Source organism: Mustela putorius, unplaced genomic scaffold, assembly GCF_011764305.1.
Source record: "Mustela putorius furo isolate JIRA1106 unplaced genomic scaffold, ASM1176430v1.1 tig00000867_pilon_pilon_pilon, whole genome shotgun sequence".
Taxonomy (NCBI): Eukaryota; Metazoa; Chordata; class Mammalia; order Carnivora; family Mustelidae; genus Mustela; species Mustela putorius.
The window spans coordinates 2692307-2709293 of NW_025421501.1; the positions used below are offsets into that span (position 1 = coordinate 2692307).

Here is a 16987-nt window from a genome sequence, read left to right on the forward strand (position 1 = left end):
AAGTAGGAAAATGAAAGACTGTATTAGCATTATTTGCAGGGATAACCCATAACGCTAAGAAAATCAAGTGAAATGCTGTTAGGTTCTTTAAAGACATTTTGTAAGTGGATGGATATAAAAGAAATACACATAAAAGTCAGTAAATATTCTCCATACCAGCAGTGAAGTCTAAAAAAAAAGGTGTATCAGAAGAAGTCTTTTCATAACAACAACAAAAAGTAAGATAAGCCACGATAACCTTAATAAGAATGTTTTTGGTACCCAGATGAAAGAAACTATTAGTCCTGTCCTTTGTCTCAGTAATTTATCATCTAGGAATCTACCCAAGGAAAAGGTCAGAACTTCGAAGATTATCAGATTTTAAAATACTTTAATATTGGGAAAATCTGAATATTCAATAGTAGGAGAACACTAAACAGGTCGTAACACATCCGTGTGATGAAATCTTTAAGACCATTCCAAGGACTATTTAGTGACTTGGGGAAATGCTAAAAGAATTTTTTATAGCAGCTGATGCTAATTTTGCTTGATATTGGGGTTCTTCTCTGAGCAGGGAATTCTTATTTGCTTCACAATTTCCTGAACCATCCCCATGCCCACTCCTTGGGTTACATGATACCAAATGCATAATTCTCCTCCTCATTTGTGGTTTTCTCTTCTTGCCTTGACTAATCTCCATACTCTCTTATCGCCCCACCGATCCAAGCAAGGGTGACTGCAGCCACTCCAATGGTTTTAATTCTTCCTTATGCTAAGGATGTCTAATCTGTTCTTTACCATAACCCAATTCTTGCCCTAAACTATGAGAGCTGACCTTTATCCATCTAGCTCTCTATGCCTGCAATTTCCATTATCCCAGATTTCTTCTGTTCTTGCACCATCTTCAGTAAGACTCACATCATCCCCTCATCTCCATCTCACCTGCTGGACTCTAAATTGACACCTTCTCCTTTTGCCAGGACTCACGCATGAGACTGATTAGTCTGTGGTCCTAAGCTTTTCAATCCATTCTATCATCAGAGTGATCATTCTAAAACTTCAATTAATTAGTTAATTAATTAAGAGAGAGAGCACAAGTGGGAGGGGGTAGAGGAGCAGAGGAAGGGAGAGTGAATCCTAAGCAGATTCCATGCTCAGTGCGGAGCCCAACTTGGGCTTGAGCTCACGACCCTGAGGATCATGACCTGGGCTGAAATCAAGAGTCCCTTGGTGGGGCTCCTGGGAGGCTCAGTTGTTAAGCATCTGGCTTCGGCTCAGGTCATGATCCCTGAGTCCTGGAATGGAGCTCCACATCAGGCTCCTTGCTCAGCAGGGAGCCTGCTTCTCCCCTGCCTGCCATTCCCCGTGCTTGCTCTCTGTCTCTCTCATTCACTCTGTCAAATAAACAAATAAAATATTTAAAAAAAGGAGTCCCTTGGTCAACCTACGGAGCTACCCAGGCACCCCCAGAGTGATCATTCTAAAGCAAACAACTAATCATCGGTCTCCACTATTGTTTCTGTTTCTTTTGTGATATCATGAAGGTTCAAATAGTAAGAGATACATGTCTGCCAGGACTAATTTATTTGCCACTCATCTAAACTCCATCCCCAACCCCCAACCTCTTCCACTGTGGGAGGAAGCAGCTAATTAAAGCAGGTGCTGAAATGAAAAAGGAAACCCAGGGAGAGTGACTCAGCTCATGGACAACGCATGGGGACAATCAAAGCCTAGCAATCCATCAGATTTTTCTCAACAAAGTGGTCTTTTTTTTTTTTTTTAAATTTTTATTTATTTATTTGACAGAGAGCAAGAGAGTATAAGTTGGGGGATCAAAAGAGGGAGAAGCAGGCTCCCTGCTGAGCAGGGATTCCTATGAGGAGCTTGATTCCAGAATCCTAGATCATCACCTGAGCTGAAGGCAGATGCTTAACTGACTGAGGCACCCAGGTGCCCCTGAATTTTTTTAATTGAAGAGGCAGGTCGATAACAATGTATTGTATACATTGTATTGTATTGTATACATAATATGTATATTAATGTATATTAATACATGCCAGAAAATCAGAGAAAAGGTACGTGGTATGGTACTCGGAATTTTTTCTATTATAAAAATTTATGAATAAACAAAAAAGTTAAAAGATTAGTATAATCTACTCTCGTGTATCTTTCACCAGGGTTGAAACCGTTAATATTTTACTATTTTGGCTTAATCTATATAGGTATGCATTTTTTTTTCTGAATTATTCTGAAGTATATTGCAGACATTGTGGTCAGTTATATTATATTTAGCCTTGGTTTTTAATATCTGCTTTTCAAGTATTTTTTTATTCATGTTTTATAAAATCCTTAAAGATTTAAAAAGAGAATAATTATGTTCATGTTGTTAGAAAGCAAGACTTACAGTGTGAGAGAAAAGAGATTGGATGTAAAAATCAAAGGTATTAAACAAAACCCCTGAAATATTAACTCTATGTTGTAAGCATTAGTATTCCTGATTTCTTTTTCCTTAAAAAAATACATATTTACTAGCTCTGTCCACCGTAACACTGTAGCAGTAAATACTCCTAGTAACTTTGGTTATGGTCTCTAAACACCACACCCTCCCAAGAGAGACCAAAGCTCCTTGGAGGGAGGGCTGATGCCAGGACTGGGGCAGGAACGCATACAAGAAGGTGATGGGAAATCTCATCGTCCCTGACAGCAAGCAAATCCTACAAAACTAAAGAGACCATAACAAAGGACACAGGAGCTAACATTAAGAGGCTCAAGAGTCAAAGATGAGACAACTGGAGAAACAAAGAACACAACCAAAACAGAAAACCTGAATACATTAAAAACACATAGGTACCGGACAAAATAAAAAAGTGGCCTCCCCATCCAAGCCACAAAACAATGGGTTACCACTGGAGGTACACAGGGCATCGACTCCTTATTCTGAAAATGGCAATTAAAGAATTAAGCATTTAGGGGCGCCAAGGTGGCTCAGTCAGTTAAGCATCTATCTTTGGCTCAGGTAATGATCCTGGCACCTGGGATGGAGCCCTCAGCAGGGCTCCCTGCTCAGCAGCAGGGAGTCTGCCTCTCCCTCTGCCACTCTCCCTGCTCCTGCTCCCTCTCCCTCTCAAATAAATAAATAAAATTAAAAAGAAAAAGAATTAAGCTTTACCCTGTCTTTTCAGATCAAATTATATACTAGGGTAACTACATAGCCCCAGCTGATAAAGCTTTGCTTTGCCGAAGAATTACAGCTAATACATTTAGAATGCAGGGGACATTCAGACACTCAGCATTTGGCTATTTCTAGTTAACCAATGATTCAGGCAATCATGAAAGCATTACATGAAAGGTGGGTGTGGGTCTTTGAAATGAAAGGAGCAGCCGTTGCCACGTGAATTCACTGATTAGTGGTAGAATCATTATAAGCGAGACGATCGGATAGCATGTGGTCTCCTGAAATGATTCAATGTGACGTACACAGTAGTTTATAGCAGTATTCTTGCTCCTGAAAGTTATAGCTAAGTTCTAGTTTGCAAGAAATATGAATGATAGAAGAACAACTTAACACTATGAGAAGACGGGCAGACAAGTCCAGAAGGCATGACATTCTATATGACAACTAAGTTTTTTCAACAAAGACAAGGTGGGGGAGGGAGGAAAGGACAATGAATGGCAGATTATCAACCAACTATATCCTGCGTGGACTTGTTTAGTCCCTGACTTGAACAAATCCAACTGAAAACACTTTGAGCTACTTGGAGAAATGTCAGTATGGACTGGGTGCTGGGAGGGCATCAACATTATTAATTATTAACTTTGCTGGATGTGATGGTAATGGCATTGAAAGAATGTCTATCTTCTTAAAAGATGTATATCTCGCTATCTTCTTAAGGGATGTATATTTAACAACGCAAGGGCGAAACAACCTGATGGCTAGATTTTCTTTAGAAAGGCTTCGCACACACAACAGATGTGAAATGGGGGTAGACGAAGCAAGTATAGAAAAGGCTTGATAATTACTGGGCTTCAGTAATAGGCATATGGGGGTTCATGACATGGCTCTTTATCCTTCTGTGTATTTTTGAAATTTTTGTAACAGTATTTTTTAAAGATTAAAAAAGTAGCTATTTTTAGAGACAGATCTGAACAGAAGTTGAAAACATTTATTTGCATTACACTGTCATTTAAAAACAAATGTGAAACTATTTTAAGTGGACTTCTCAAATAAGATGTTCTTACCCACCCACATTAGTTTTTTTGTGTCTTTTGAGCGTACCGCTGCCTATTTATGGCCAATGAGTTTCTACATTTTTGAAGGATAAATTACCTGTTGTCAATAATCATTATACTGGAACGTGGAATCCCCAAAACATCACAGCTCTGCAAAAGTTCTTTCTTACGCATCTCCCCTTGATTGTAGTAATTTCCTGAAGATAACAAATATACAGTGGCAGATTTCTTTGATAGTGGAAATCTATCAGTTTATTCATTCTTATCTCATCTTGTTCCCTACGGGACGTAAGCCACCTGAAAAATTTGTGGTTACGATAAAAAGCTGAAGGAAATACTATTCACTCCTGTGAGATGACTGACAGCAGCCCAGTCTTTAGAATCATCACCATTTAATCCTTCCCCATCACTGGATCTACCTGTCTGTTCCTCCGTTGGTCTGCCTGCATTTCAGCTGCATGCTACAGGCAGTACTGCATATCGCCAAGACCACGGACTTTGGAGTTCAGCAGATTTAAAACTGTCTCTTCACAAACTGCCCAGAGTAAGTCAGGTACCTGGGCATTCTATTAATTTGGGAACCTTTAAATTGATAGTCCTTAAATATCTGCTGAATATTTATTTAAAGAAGAGGCTCTTACTCCTGAGTATTACAGGAAAATGTGTCCCTGGGGGGTCTTGACCACATCAGTGCCCCAAATAGCTCATATATCCTTTCTTTTCCCAACACATACATTGTTTCCTATGAATCGTTCTGCGAAGTACGGCTTCTCTGTATCCTTACAATAATATACAGTGAAGGTTTAGTACCACTTAAACTGCACTTACAAGCAATTGTCTAGCTAATGCACCCCTTAATTCAACTCTCCAGCAGATAATTGCATGTGTACTGTATGTTAGTTACTTAACTTTCCTGAGCCACAGGGTCTCCACCTGTGAAGTGGAGATGACCATCTCCTACAGCTGTCCTGAGAATTCCAAGAGACAATACACAGCCACCCAGTTCAGTAGGCAGTATTTTCTCTTTCCTCAATTTCTTTAGCTTTACACTCCCTGCCCCCCCCCCCCATTTCATTTCTTCCTAAATGACAATCTGTTTTCATCATCCTGACCAAATGACATCCCCTCTGGGAAGTCTCCCATTTTCCCTGGCAAGTCTCCCATTTTCCAGTATTCTGCTCAGACATATGAACTTTTCTCCATGATCAGATTAATAATTCCTAAATGTCACTGACCTTAAATGTCACAGTCTCATTCAACTTTGTGTCATCCTGGTGTCCAGAACACTTCAGGCACTCAGGAAGCACTGAACCAAGAGGGGCTTCCTTTACTGGCCAAATAGCCCAGAGGAAAACAGCCCCACCAGACCTTTCCTCTTTGGCCAGAGTTACCTTAGTGCTACTTGTGAACTGTCTGCACCCAGAAAGGAGACAGTCATTACACGGTATCCAACACAGGGATTAACCCTAAGACTCCAGATGATAACTTAGTTTTGTATTGTCCTCATCACTGTATTTTAGTTTTTTTTTTTTTTTAAATAAATTAGGAGTGTGGGTAATGTTTAATCTGTACCTTTTTGAGTGAGTTGGGGATTTTAAAAGCAATTAAAAAAATAGAAGTAATTAAAAATTTCTAAGAGGGGTGCCTGGGTGGCTTGGTTGGTTGAACATCCAATCCTTGATTTTGGCTCAGGCCAGGATCTCAGGCTCTTGAGAAGGAGCCCGGAGCCATGGGCTCTGCCATGCTGGGTGTGGTGCCTGCTTAAGATTCTCTCTCCTCTCACTGTATCCCCTACTCCCATGCTCTCTCTTATAAATAAATTAATCTTTCAAAAACATTACAAGAGAGAACTATTTATTTATTTTAAAGATTTTATTTATTTATTTGACAGAGACACAGAGACATCAAGAGAGGGAATACAAGAGGGGGAGTGGGAGAGGGAGAAGCAGACTTCCTGCTGAGCAGGGAGCCCAATTCCAGGCTTGATCCCAGAACCCTGGGATCATGACCCCAGTCGAAGTCAGATGCTTAACGACTGAGCCACCCAGGTGCCCCAAAAGAAAGCAATTTAAATGTCAAGTTCAGGGTGCCTGGGTGGCTCAGTGAGTTAAGCCGCTGCCTTCGGCTCAGGTCATGATCTCAGGGTCCTGGGATCGAGTCCCGCATCGGGCTCTCTGCTCAGCAGGGAGCCTGCTTCCTTCTCTCTCTCTCTGCCTGCCTCTCAGTGTACTTGTGATTTCTCTCTGTCAAATAAATAAATAAAATCTTAAAAAAAAAATAAATGTCAAGTTCAAGTCAGAGGAAACACTTGCAAGACAAAGCTACTGTGTATTTAATATGTACTAAGGGAATGCTATATATTTTTTCATTTGAAAAAATTTTAATTTCCGGTTTCAACCTCCTGAAAAACAAGGAGAAATTTACTGAAGAAGTCACTGTACCTATAATACTTGGTAAATAATATCCAGGTTTCTCTCCTAGATCTTGAACCAAATATGTTATAATTTGACTCCCACAGCTGTAATATAAAACACAAATACCATTAAAAGCAAACAATGAGGGGCGCCTGGGTGGCTCAATGAGTTAAGCCTCTGCCTGAATTCAGCTCAGGTCATGATCTCAGGGTCCTGGGATCGAGCCCCATGTGGGGCTCTCTTCTCAGCAGGGAGCCTGCTTTCCCCTCTCTCTCTGCCTGCCTCTATACCTACTTGTGATCTCTCGCTGTCTGTTGAATAAATAAAATCTTAAAAAAAAAAAAAGCTTTTGAATTAAAAAAAAAAAAAGCAAACAATGTTTGCTGTATTATTACCTGTATCTATTTACAATTAATATCCTTAATAGCACAAACTGAGTAGGAAAGTGCTCAGACCCATATTCACAATACATGAAAAATGGGTTAAACTCATTGGCAACAAAAGATTTGAGGGGAAAAAGTGTTATGCCAAGAAGTAATATTACAAAATACTAGTCAGTGTTAGAGAGGGTGCTGTATTTAGGCAGATACTCTCACTACCTGTCAGTGAGGATATAAATTGGTATGTTTTGGAGAATCTGATTTGCATGCAAAGCCTTAAAAACAGACAAATTTAGAAATCAGCCCTAATGAAATAATAAGAAACACATAAAGATGTTCACTGTTTTCTGTTAATAGTGATAAACTGGGAAAAAAAAATCCCTCTAAATATACATATAATAAAGGGATGACTATATTAAGGTTTATCTCTATGAAACTGTTTAAAAGGCTATTATCCTGAAACCAATGTTACACTGTATGTTCATTAACTAGAATCTAAATAAAAATTTGAAACAAAGGCTATTATTATCTAGTTCTTATTAACATGGGTAAATGCTTAAATTATGTTTCACAAGAATGTGACCCTAATCTAGCTTGTTTTCACTGTTTAATTTCACTGTTTAAACTAAGGACTAGTATATAATTTCTTTTAAGTACTAAGTTTTTTTTTTTTAATTAAAACTATGCTTTTTAGAGCAGCTCTAGGTTCACAGAAAAATTGAGGGGAAGGTATGGAGATTTCACTTTAATCCTCGTACCTACACATGCATAGCCTTCCTCATTATCAACATCCCCCATGGCAGTGCTATATGTTACAATGGGTGAACCTACACTGATACATCATAATCACCTAAAGTCCATAGTTTAAGTTAGGGTTCCCTCTTGGTGGTATACAGGATGAGGGTTTGGACAAAAATGTACAAAGACATGCATCCCTTATAATATCACACAGTATTTTCACTGCCGAAGAATCCTCTGTGCTTCTCCAATTCACCCTCCTTTCGTCCCAACACCAGGCAATCACTGATCGCTTTACTGTCTTTATCATTTTGCCTTCTCCAGAATGTCATATGGTTGGAATCACACAGTATGTAGCCTTTTCAGAGTGGCTTCTTTCACCTAGTGATATGCTGTTAAGGTTCCTCCATGTTTTTTCAGGGATTCATAGCTCATTTCTTTTTAGCATTGAATAATACTCCATTGCCTGGATGTCCCAACTTACTTGTCTATTTCCTAACCGAAGGGTGTTTTGGTTGCACTCAAGTTTTGGCAATTATGAGTCAAGTTGCGATAAACATCTGTGGGCACGTTTTTGCATGGACATATTTTCAACTCCTTTGGATAAACACCAGGGAGGGTGACTGCTGGAAGGTTTGGTAAGAGCATGTTTAGTTTTTATAAGAAACTGCCAAACTAAGTCTCCCAAAGTGGGTGAAGCATTTTGCATTCCCACTACCAATGAGTAAGAGTTCTTCTTTCTTCACATCCTACGCATTTGGTATTGTCAATGCTGTGGCTCTGACCTTCTAATAGTGCACAGTGCACAGATTTTTTTTTTCTTTTAAAAATGGCTCTTTTAAACCTATAATTTCTTTTTTATTTATTTAAATCCAATTAATTAACATATGCACATACATTTCTAATAAATATTTGGTAGGGGCACCTGGGTGGCTCAATCTTGTAAGAGGCTGCCTTCTGCTGGGGTCATGATCTTGGGGTCCTAAGATCCAGCCCCCAGTAGGGCTCTCTACTCAGTGGGGAGTCTGCTTCTCTCTCACCCTCTGTTCGTCCCCACTGTGCTCTCGCTCTCTCTCAAATAAATAAAATCTCTTAAAAAACAGTAAAAAAATAAATATTTGGTAAGGAAGCAAAAACTAATGTACAGTGAAAAATATAGAATTATATAAAATGGAGTATCTGTAAAAAAACAGTGTCGAAACAGAACTGTAATGACACACAACTAAGTGGGAAAAGAGGTTATGGGTATTTGTTAAAAATAACTTTATTGAGGTTTAATTTTACATACCCATTGTCTATGTACAATTCAATGACATTTATACAGTTGGGCAAATATCACCAGTATCATGGTCAGGTTTTGTTTTCTCAGTCCTTCTTTTCTGTATGATAAAGCAGGACTTACTCTTGGAGACGCCTCATCCCTCGAAGTTGGTGGAAATGAACTCTAAAATTATTTTTTAGTCTAATGATCTGAATCTCTCCCTTCAATTTGACATATGCAACGCTCTAGCACAAAGTGGATTTTAAAAGCCGCAGGAAGGTCCTGTGCTACCTTTCGGAGTAAAGTGGCAAGGGTCGAGCCGGCACGCTACAGCCTAGATTGTTGGGTGTCCCACAGGAAGATCATTATTCTTGGTCCTTTAGCATATAAAGAGGTTCCACAGAACAACGAGTAGAGAGTCGCAGTTGCCAGCGGAAACGTAGGTATTAGATGCAAGAGATGTGAGCAGTTGTCTTGTGCTCCTCAATCCTGCTGGCAGCTAAGTACCTCAACTGGGGACGACCCCCAACCCACCTGGGACGTTGGCCGCTGCAGTCCACAGGCTGGGGCCACCCTCCTCCGTGAAGTGCCCAGAGAAGGGACCTTCGTTGTCCTCCCTTAGCTCCCTCAACTTAGCTTCCCTTCGGGGAGAAGCCCACTGAAATAGGTTGGCACTTGAATACGCATCACAGCCCCCGCTCCCAGCGACCCGCCTACAGCCTCCTACCTGCAGAGAAGCAGAGCAAAGACAGCCGGTGCCTCAGGCGGGCCAAGCCTAGCAAAGTGGGAGCAAAGAACATGGCTTCATCGTCGGGGTGCGCGATCACCAGGAGGGTTTTACTTCCATCTCCCGGGACGCCAGCCGGCTCCTGACTTCTCATTCTTTCCCAGGAGTCCCAAACCCAGAGGAAGCCCCACGCTACGACCGCAGCGACCAAACACAGAAAACCCACGGCTTCCATCCTCTCTGGGTGGCACTGCGCCTGCGCGGGAGGAAGGCTGCAGCACACCCAGCCTCCGGCGGGAAAACTGCAACCGCGGAAATTGCGTTCCGAGTTTCACTGTTCTGCCGACCAGCGGCTTTCAACGTTGGGCTCCTGTTGTGGCTTTTGCAAGGACACCTCCCAACCATTCTTTATCTAGTTCTCTCTACTTTGTGGAGCATCTACGACGCCTTTTGCCTTCTGGGTTTCGGAGACGAGCCCCTTGCTGTCCAGCTTTCGGCCCTGTCCTTACAGTGCTCTGGGTTTAAAAAGAATTATTTGAAAACACCCGCCCTCCCTCTCTTGAATTCACTCCTCTCTTCAATTCACACTTTTGTGACTCATTTATTAAAACCCTAGACTTCCCCCCAATTATCTGGTCGGCCCCTTCTCCGAATGAACCGACTTGGTTTTTCCTTCTCCATTTTGGCATGGGGAGCGGTGGCTCCTCGGAGGGAAACGCACGCGGTGACGAGGAACCGTCCAGTGGTTTCCCTAGAAGAGTAAGACCGAGAGAGCGCACTTCGCGGTCGCCGAGAGCCACGGGCTCCTCCGACGGGTGACTTTAGATTAAGGAACGACATCACGGACAAATCAGCATCGTCTGACGTGCTGTGAAGTCCCGCTGCGAATTACAGCCGCAGACCCTTGGGTAGGTCGCCGTGCAGCCCTCCGGCTCCCAGCCCTGGGGACCTGACTTTCCTTCCCGCAGCCCGGGCCGAGGAGGCGGCGGCCGCCGCGCCGCGGAGGGCTCGCAGGGCCCGAGGCATGGCCTCGGATCCTTCCTTTTCCCACGGCCCGGGGAAGGCCCTGAGCGCGCGGCAGCCGGCCGGCTCGCGGCGAGCGCCTCGGCCCGAGGGCGCGATGGCAGCGCGCTGGGTCCGGCCGGGCGCGGCCGCGGCCCCGGCCCCGTCTTCGCTCGAGGGGACCGCCGCCGCCAGGCCGAGGGCAGAGCCGAGGGGACCCGGCGCGGGGAGGCCCAGGAAGCTCGGCCGAGGTAGGAGCCGCGCTCGGCCAGCGGAGGGAGTCGGTCTCCCAGCCCTCCGGAAGGAGGAGGAGCCGGCGCCGGAGCCGCCTTAGCGGCGGCCGCCGGAGTCAGGGGGGAGGGAGAGGGGTTGAGTCAAGATGGCGGCCAAGGTGGCGAAGCAGCAGCGGCGGCGGCGGCGGCGGCTGGAGTGAGCTCCCAGCTCGCCGCGCCGAGCGAGGTCCCGGGATAGGGACCCGCGCCGGGGCCGCGTCCTGCTCCTCAGGCCCGGGGGCGCGCCGGCTACCACGCTCCGCCAGCTCCTGGTGAGTAGGCCACGGCGCCCGCAGCCCCGGCCTCCGGGCCCCCAGCTCGCTCCCGGGCTTCCGAGGGCTCCTAGGGCGCCGGCCGCCGGAGCGGCTTCTCGGTCCAGCGAGGGGCGTCGCGGGCCCGGTAGGTCGGGTCCCGCCGCGGACGCCCGGGCTCTTCCCCTCGGCTGCCCGGGGCGAGTCGGGCGCGGCGGGGAGCTGGGGCTGGGCGAGTGGAAGAGGCTTATGGAGTTTGGAGGAAGAATGGGCTGCGGCCGGCCGGGTGTCCTGTGGGGAGGGGGCGTGCGGAGTCCTGCGGGCCGGGCCGAGGGAGCCGGGGAGGGCCGGGGGAGTCCAGGTGGGGCCGGCACAGGTGGCGGGCCTGGGCTCGCTCCGAGGCGGAGTTGGTGGCAGTCTCGGGAGTGTGGAAGGGCTTCAGGAGGGTGACAGCGATGGACAAGTGCGTGGAGAGCAAAGTAGTTCACCTTCTAAGCAAACCCCTTCGGGGTGTAATGGCGAAGGGTGGGTTGTGGTGGAGATGGCAAAGATCGGAACCTCTGCCTTTTATTATCGCTGTTTTACTGGGTGAAGTCGGTGAATTCTCATTTATAGAGGAAGAGGGATTTGGGAAACTGTAATTGAGAAGCCGGTCTTCTGGGAGAGTGGACTGAATTCTTCGATTGGACTGGATTAGGTGTAGTCGTTACTAGAGGTGGACGTGCGAATAAGTGATTTTTGTGAAAAGTGTTTGCTTGGGAAGCGTCAGTTTTCTTTTACTGATGGTGCATGCTATGGCGCCACTTCAGCAGAGTTAACCTTGGAGAGCAGTGGTACAGGTAGTTCTAATCTTTGGGATTAGTGTACTCACCTGTATCAGATTTGCTTCCCTGGGCATGTCCTAATTAACATGGAAATTTGCGTTCCTTGTGTGCATTTTGGTGAGGCAACGAAGAGAGGCGGAACCCTGAGCCAAGAGCAACAGGCCCGGGATTTAAAAATGACTACAAACACTCATTCTCTTTCGTTCATCATGTCTTGATCCATAGCTCGTGCCAGTAGATCCCATGGAATTGTCCTTTTCCATAACTGAAGGTCCGTTGGCATTATTTAATTTTTAATAGTTAAAAAAAAATGTCTTAACATGCCCTTTCATAAAGACACTTATTGGATGAACCAAGTGGCCTAGGCTCAGGAGCAGATAGAACAATTTTATTGTCTTACTTAGAAATGGGTAAAAATTACCGAAGAAATAAACACAAGTTGTTGGAGGAAGAAACTGTTTGTATTCGCTTATTCTGTTAGATCCGGTGGAAGCTTATATTTATTTATTTTAACATTTATAATACACAGTGGCCTTGCCTTGCTTTAAGCACACCTGTCAGTGGAAATCAAGGTTAACACGCGTATATATATAAATAATATGCATATGCTTACATACATACATAAGGATGGGATTACTTGCAATACCAAAATACTCTTTCCTTTTGCAAAAGCCTTGCCATATGTTGAACTACTCCCCCAGTGAAAATACAATCAGGACATGAGTCCTGATTCTTCCTTTTACTATTTGACATTTTGGAACATGATCAATCTTTCTTTGCTTCCATTTCTTGGTCTATGATAGTAGGAAGGCATCCACTCTCCTAGGGCTGGCTGCTGTGATCTTAAGAGAGTTAATAGTTATGAAATTGCTTTAAACAGAAAGGGTTATGTTTCTGTGAGGTAGTAACAACTTCCTTTGCACTCCTCTGAAATGCTTATCTGCACATCTCCCATGGCGTTCACACACACTTTCTACCTTGTATTTAGGTATTTCCGAACTAGTTTTATCTCTTCTTGAGATCAGAATAGGCCCTTCTCCGATTTTATCTTTGTTTGAGGCACTATGTAGGATTTTATTTTATTTGTAGGATATTGGCACTGCAAATGTTTGTTGAATGAATAAACATTGTATTCTAATTAGAAAAATGTGTTCACATTACACTTTAACCTAAATAGGCCTGTTACCCACTATGAAATATCTGTATAGCTGTGATTCCCTCCATGGCCTCTTAGGAAGATCTATTTTATTTTATTTTATTTTTTTACTTTTTAAAGATTTTATTTACTTGATAGAGATCACAAGTAGGCAGAGAGACTGGAGGAAGCAGGCTCCCCGCTGAGCAGAGAACCCGATGTGGTCGATCCCAAGACCCTGGGATCATGACCTGAGCCAAAGGCAGTGGCTTTAACTCACTGAGCCACCCAGGCGCCCCATGGAAGATCTATTTTAAACTGAATTTCTTGTTGGATATAATCAGACAGTATTCTGTGTGTTCACATAATTTTTTTTTTTAAGAAATTGCTTGAAAATAACTTATGTTTCTTTGAATTTAACTGAGTAAAATTTGGTTCCAACGCTAGGTAAATGTAGTCAAGTTTTTGTAAGCTTTTTTTAAACTTTGGGAAGTGGAGAGATTTTCTTACCATTACTGCAGTAGGAAGCAAAGGCTTTTGAATAGGGCAGGCATAGATGTAGGTAAATTTCAGGCTATTTGTTACTCAGGTTTTGGTTTTGTTTTTTTGAGTGTGTTTTGTTACTCAGTTTTAATTGTATTTCGGATGTCTTATTTGCAAGTTTAAATTCTTACTGATGCCTGGGAACTGGAAGTCTGGCGTATTTAGTTACTTCTGTTTCTTTTCTTCAGATGTTGCATTTTTCTAGAATACCTTCCAAAGAAGTAGTAAAGCTTGACCAGATTTATTTTCTATGGACACATTTGTGGATTAGAGATTCATATGTAGTTCATTCACTTGTTCAACTGGTGTGCCGTGCCTTTTATGTTCAGGGTACATTACTAAATGCTGTAAAGGTATAAAGTTGAGCAGATCAGTTATGTGCACAAATAAGTTAGTTAGGATTGCCTGTTATTTTGCCTTTTTCAGGTTTGAGGATGCAAGAAGTACATTTAGATTGATGGTTAAGAAAACACTTTTTTTTCTTCTGTCGGGACTTAGGAGTATTGAAAAGCTATGAAAAGCTTCTGTCATGTAGCAATAAGTGTATGTAGGGCATCTGTTTTTTATTTGGTATTCTTGTGATGGTGGTTTCCCTTGAACATTTTTACTGTTCTTCTACCATTTTTTCTACCCTAGAAGCTTGTGTGGTCAAAATATTAGTTGGGTAGTGTTCAGATCCAACATACTTCTTTTTTTCTGTTTTTGTTCGTTTGTTCTCTTTGCATTTGAGAGTGAGACCATACAAAGCCATGTTAATGTTCTTATGGAGTTCTTCAGTTGGACTCCTGTGTGTGCTGTTCCTTTTACTTAAAAGTGATCGCAGACCCCCCCAAACCCACAAGACCCTGCCCCCAACCCCATCTACATTGGTTAAAATTAAATGCTGATAATTTATAGAAATTATAGGATTTAGATGACAATACATAGTAAGACTAGATAATAATAGACTAGATACTCTAGTCTTATTTTACTTGTGGATAAACTGAAGATCATGGAAGTGAGGTGATTTCCCTAAATTGTTGCAGTTGGCCAGTGGTAGGATCCAGGCTTTTGACATCCAGTGTAGGACTCATCCATTCCACCATCTCATGCATAGGATGATTCAGTGTTATGATTGATAATTAGAACAAAAATTGAGTGGATGGGGAAAGGGAGATAACTTACTCAGTTAGGTATTGAGTTTATCTTAACTTTAAATTTCCTCAGTGAAAATATAGTTTGAAAAAAATTAGTTTTGATCTACATCAGTAATATGATCACTGGGAATTATTTGGTTTGCTTAGTTTTTAATCTATGATGAGTATCTTCCTAAACAAAAATGTCTGAGGTTATCTGGACCTAGTGATATTTTATGGAATTTAAGTTTTACAGTAATAGAAATTGTATTAGGTCGATGGTTAGGAACTTCTGAGACCCAAACAGGCTATAAATTGCTTTATAAATTAACTATTGCTTCCTTTACTTTCTTTCTTTCTTTTTTTTTTTTTTAATATTTTCTTTCTTTATTTGGGATAGAGAGAAGAGAGCACAAGCAGGAGGGCGGAGGGGCAGAGGGAGAAGGAGAAGCAGGCTCCCCACCCAGCTGGGAGCCCGATGCAGGGGCTGGAACCCAGAACCCAGAGATCATGACCTGAGCTGAAGGTAGATGCTTAACTAATTGAGCCACCTAGACACCCCCTTGCTTCACTTACTTTCAAACTTCTGGACTTTTTTTTTTTTTTTTTTTAAGATTTTATTTATTTATTTGACAGAGATCACAAGTAGGCAGAGAGGCAGGCAGAGAGAGAGAGAGAGGAGGAAGCAGGCTCCCTGCTGAGCAGAGAGCCCGATGTGGGACTCGATCCCAGGACCCTGAGATCATGACCCGAGCCTAAGGCAGAGGCTTAACCTACTGAGCCACCCAGGCACCCCATGAAGTGTATTATTAATGCTGTGTTGAAAAGAACATGTGTAATAGAAAGAATCAAGACGCCCTTCAGCGGACGAATGGATAAAGAAGATGTGGTCCATATACACTATGGAGTATTATGCCTCCATCAGAAAGGACGAATACCCAACTTTTGTAGCAACATGGACGGGACTGGAAGAGATTATGCTGAGTGAAATAAGTCAAGCAGAGAGAGTCAGTTATATGGTTTCACTTATTTGTGGAGCATAACAAATATCATGGAGGACAAGGGGTGTTAGAGAGGAGAAGGGAGTTGGGGTAAGTTGGAAGGGGAGGTGAATCATGAGAGACTATGGACTCTGAACAACAATCTGAAGGGTTTGAAGTGGCAGGGGGGTGGGAGGTTGGGATACCAGGTGGTGGGTATTATAGAGGGCATGGATTGCATGGAGCACTGGGTGTGGTGAAAAAATAATGAATACTGTTTTTCTGAAAATAAATAAATTAATTAAAAAAAAAGAACACGTGTAGTATTAGTTTTCTATAGGTACTTACGCTGTTAAATTTAAAGAAAGAAGCGTATGTTCTTTTTCAACTGATATTCTCACACGAGTACTGAAGCATGTCATTCCACTCGGGCTGTTAGATAATATGCCTGTTTAGCCTAATGTGCTTTACTTCTGAAATCTACCACATCTAAATTCTGCCTTTTTTTTTTTTTTTTAATTCTGCCTATTTTTTGAGGGTTTAATCACATATTACTTTAGCCAGGAAGTCTTCCTCCTACTCCCTGTTCTCCAAAGATGTGTATTTCTCGTTTTGGAAGTTCTTAGTGCTTTACTTATGCCTCTATTATAATATCATAGTTATTTAGGTACATGTCCATTTAGTCCCTGTTAGACCATAAGCCCATTGTGGGCATGTCTGTATCTCATGTCTAGCCCAGCTTCCAGAATAACATTGTACCCAGGAAGTGTGTAATAGAAATTTGCTAAATGCATAAAAAACCTAAGTGCTAGATTTTTTTTTTAAAAGATTTTATTTATTTATTTGACAGACAGAGATCACAAGTAGGCAGAGAGGCAGGCAGAGAGACAGGAGGAAGCAGGCTCCCCACTGAGCAGAGAGCCGGATGCGGGGCTCCATCCCTGGACCGTGGGATCATGACCTGAGACGAAGGCAGAGGCTTTAACCCACTGAGCCATCCAGGCGCCCCTAAGTTCTAGATTGTTGAAGAAGCTGACTGATACACATGTGGGAACTTGGTGAATAGTTTATGTAAATTTAAAGTTAAAAAAAAAAATTTACAGCAGGCAGAGTGAGAGGGAGAAGCAGGCTCCCTG

General features: G+C 42.8%; 2 protein-coding genes across 23 annotated transcripts in view; one reads left to right on the plus strand and one right to left on the minus strand.

Moving 5' to 3' along the window:
- Positions 1-10340, minus strand: part of PIGL (phosphatidylinositol glycan anchor biosynthesis class L) — a 67848-nt gene extending 57508 nt beyond the window's left edge. For 4 of the 5 annotated variants that reach the window (XM_045085431.1, XM_045085430.1, XM_004779872.3 and 1 more), the window contains exons 1-2: positions 9730-10340; positions 4307-4406 (exon numbers count right to left, since the gene is read on the minus strand). In XM_045085431.1, coding sequence (XP_044941366.1) covers positions 4307-4406; positions 9730-9964 — 335 coding nt within the window. In that variant the 5' untranslated portion in view covers positions 9965-10340. The remainder of the gene's footprint in view (positions 1-4306; positions 4407-9729) is intronic. The other variant, XM_045085432.1, reaches the window with a different exon arrangement.
- Positions 10341-10508: 168 nt separating this feature from the next.
- The window catches only part of NCOR1 (nuclear receptor corepressor 1), a 153056-nt gene continuing 146577 nt past the window's right edge, over positions 10509-16987 (plus strand). For 16 of the 18 annotated variants that reach the window (XM_045085412.1, XM_045085418.1, XM_045085428.1 and 13 more), the window contains exon 1: positions 11066-11275. The gene's annotated coding sequence lies outside the window, so the exon portion shown is untranslated. Of the gene's footprint in view, positions 10638-11064; positions 11276-16987 lie in introns of those variants that run through there. The other 2 variants (XM_013049607.2, XM_045085424.1) reach the window with 2 other exon arrangements.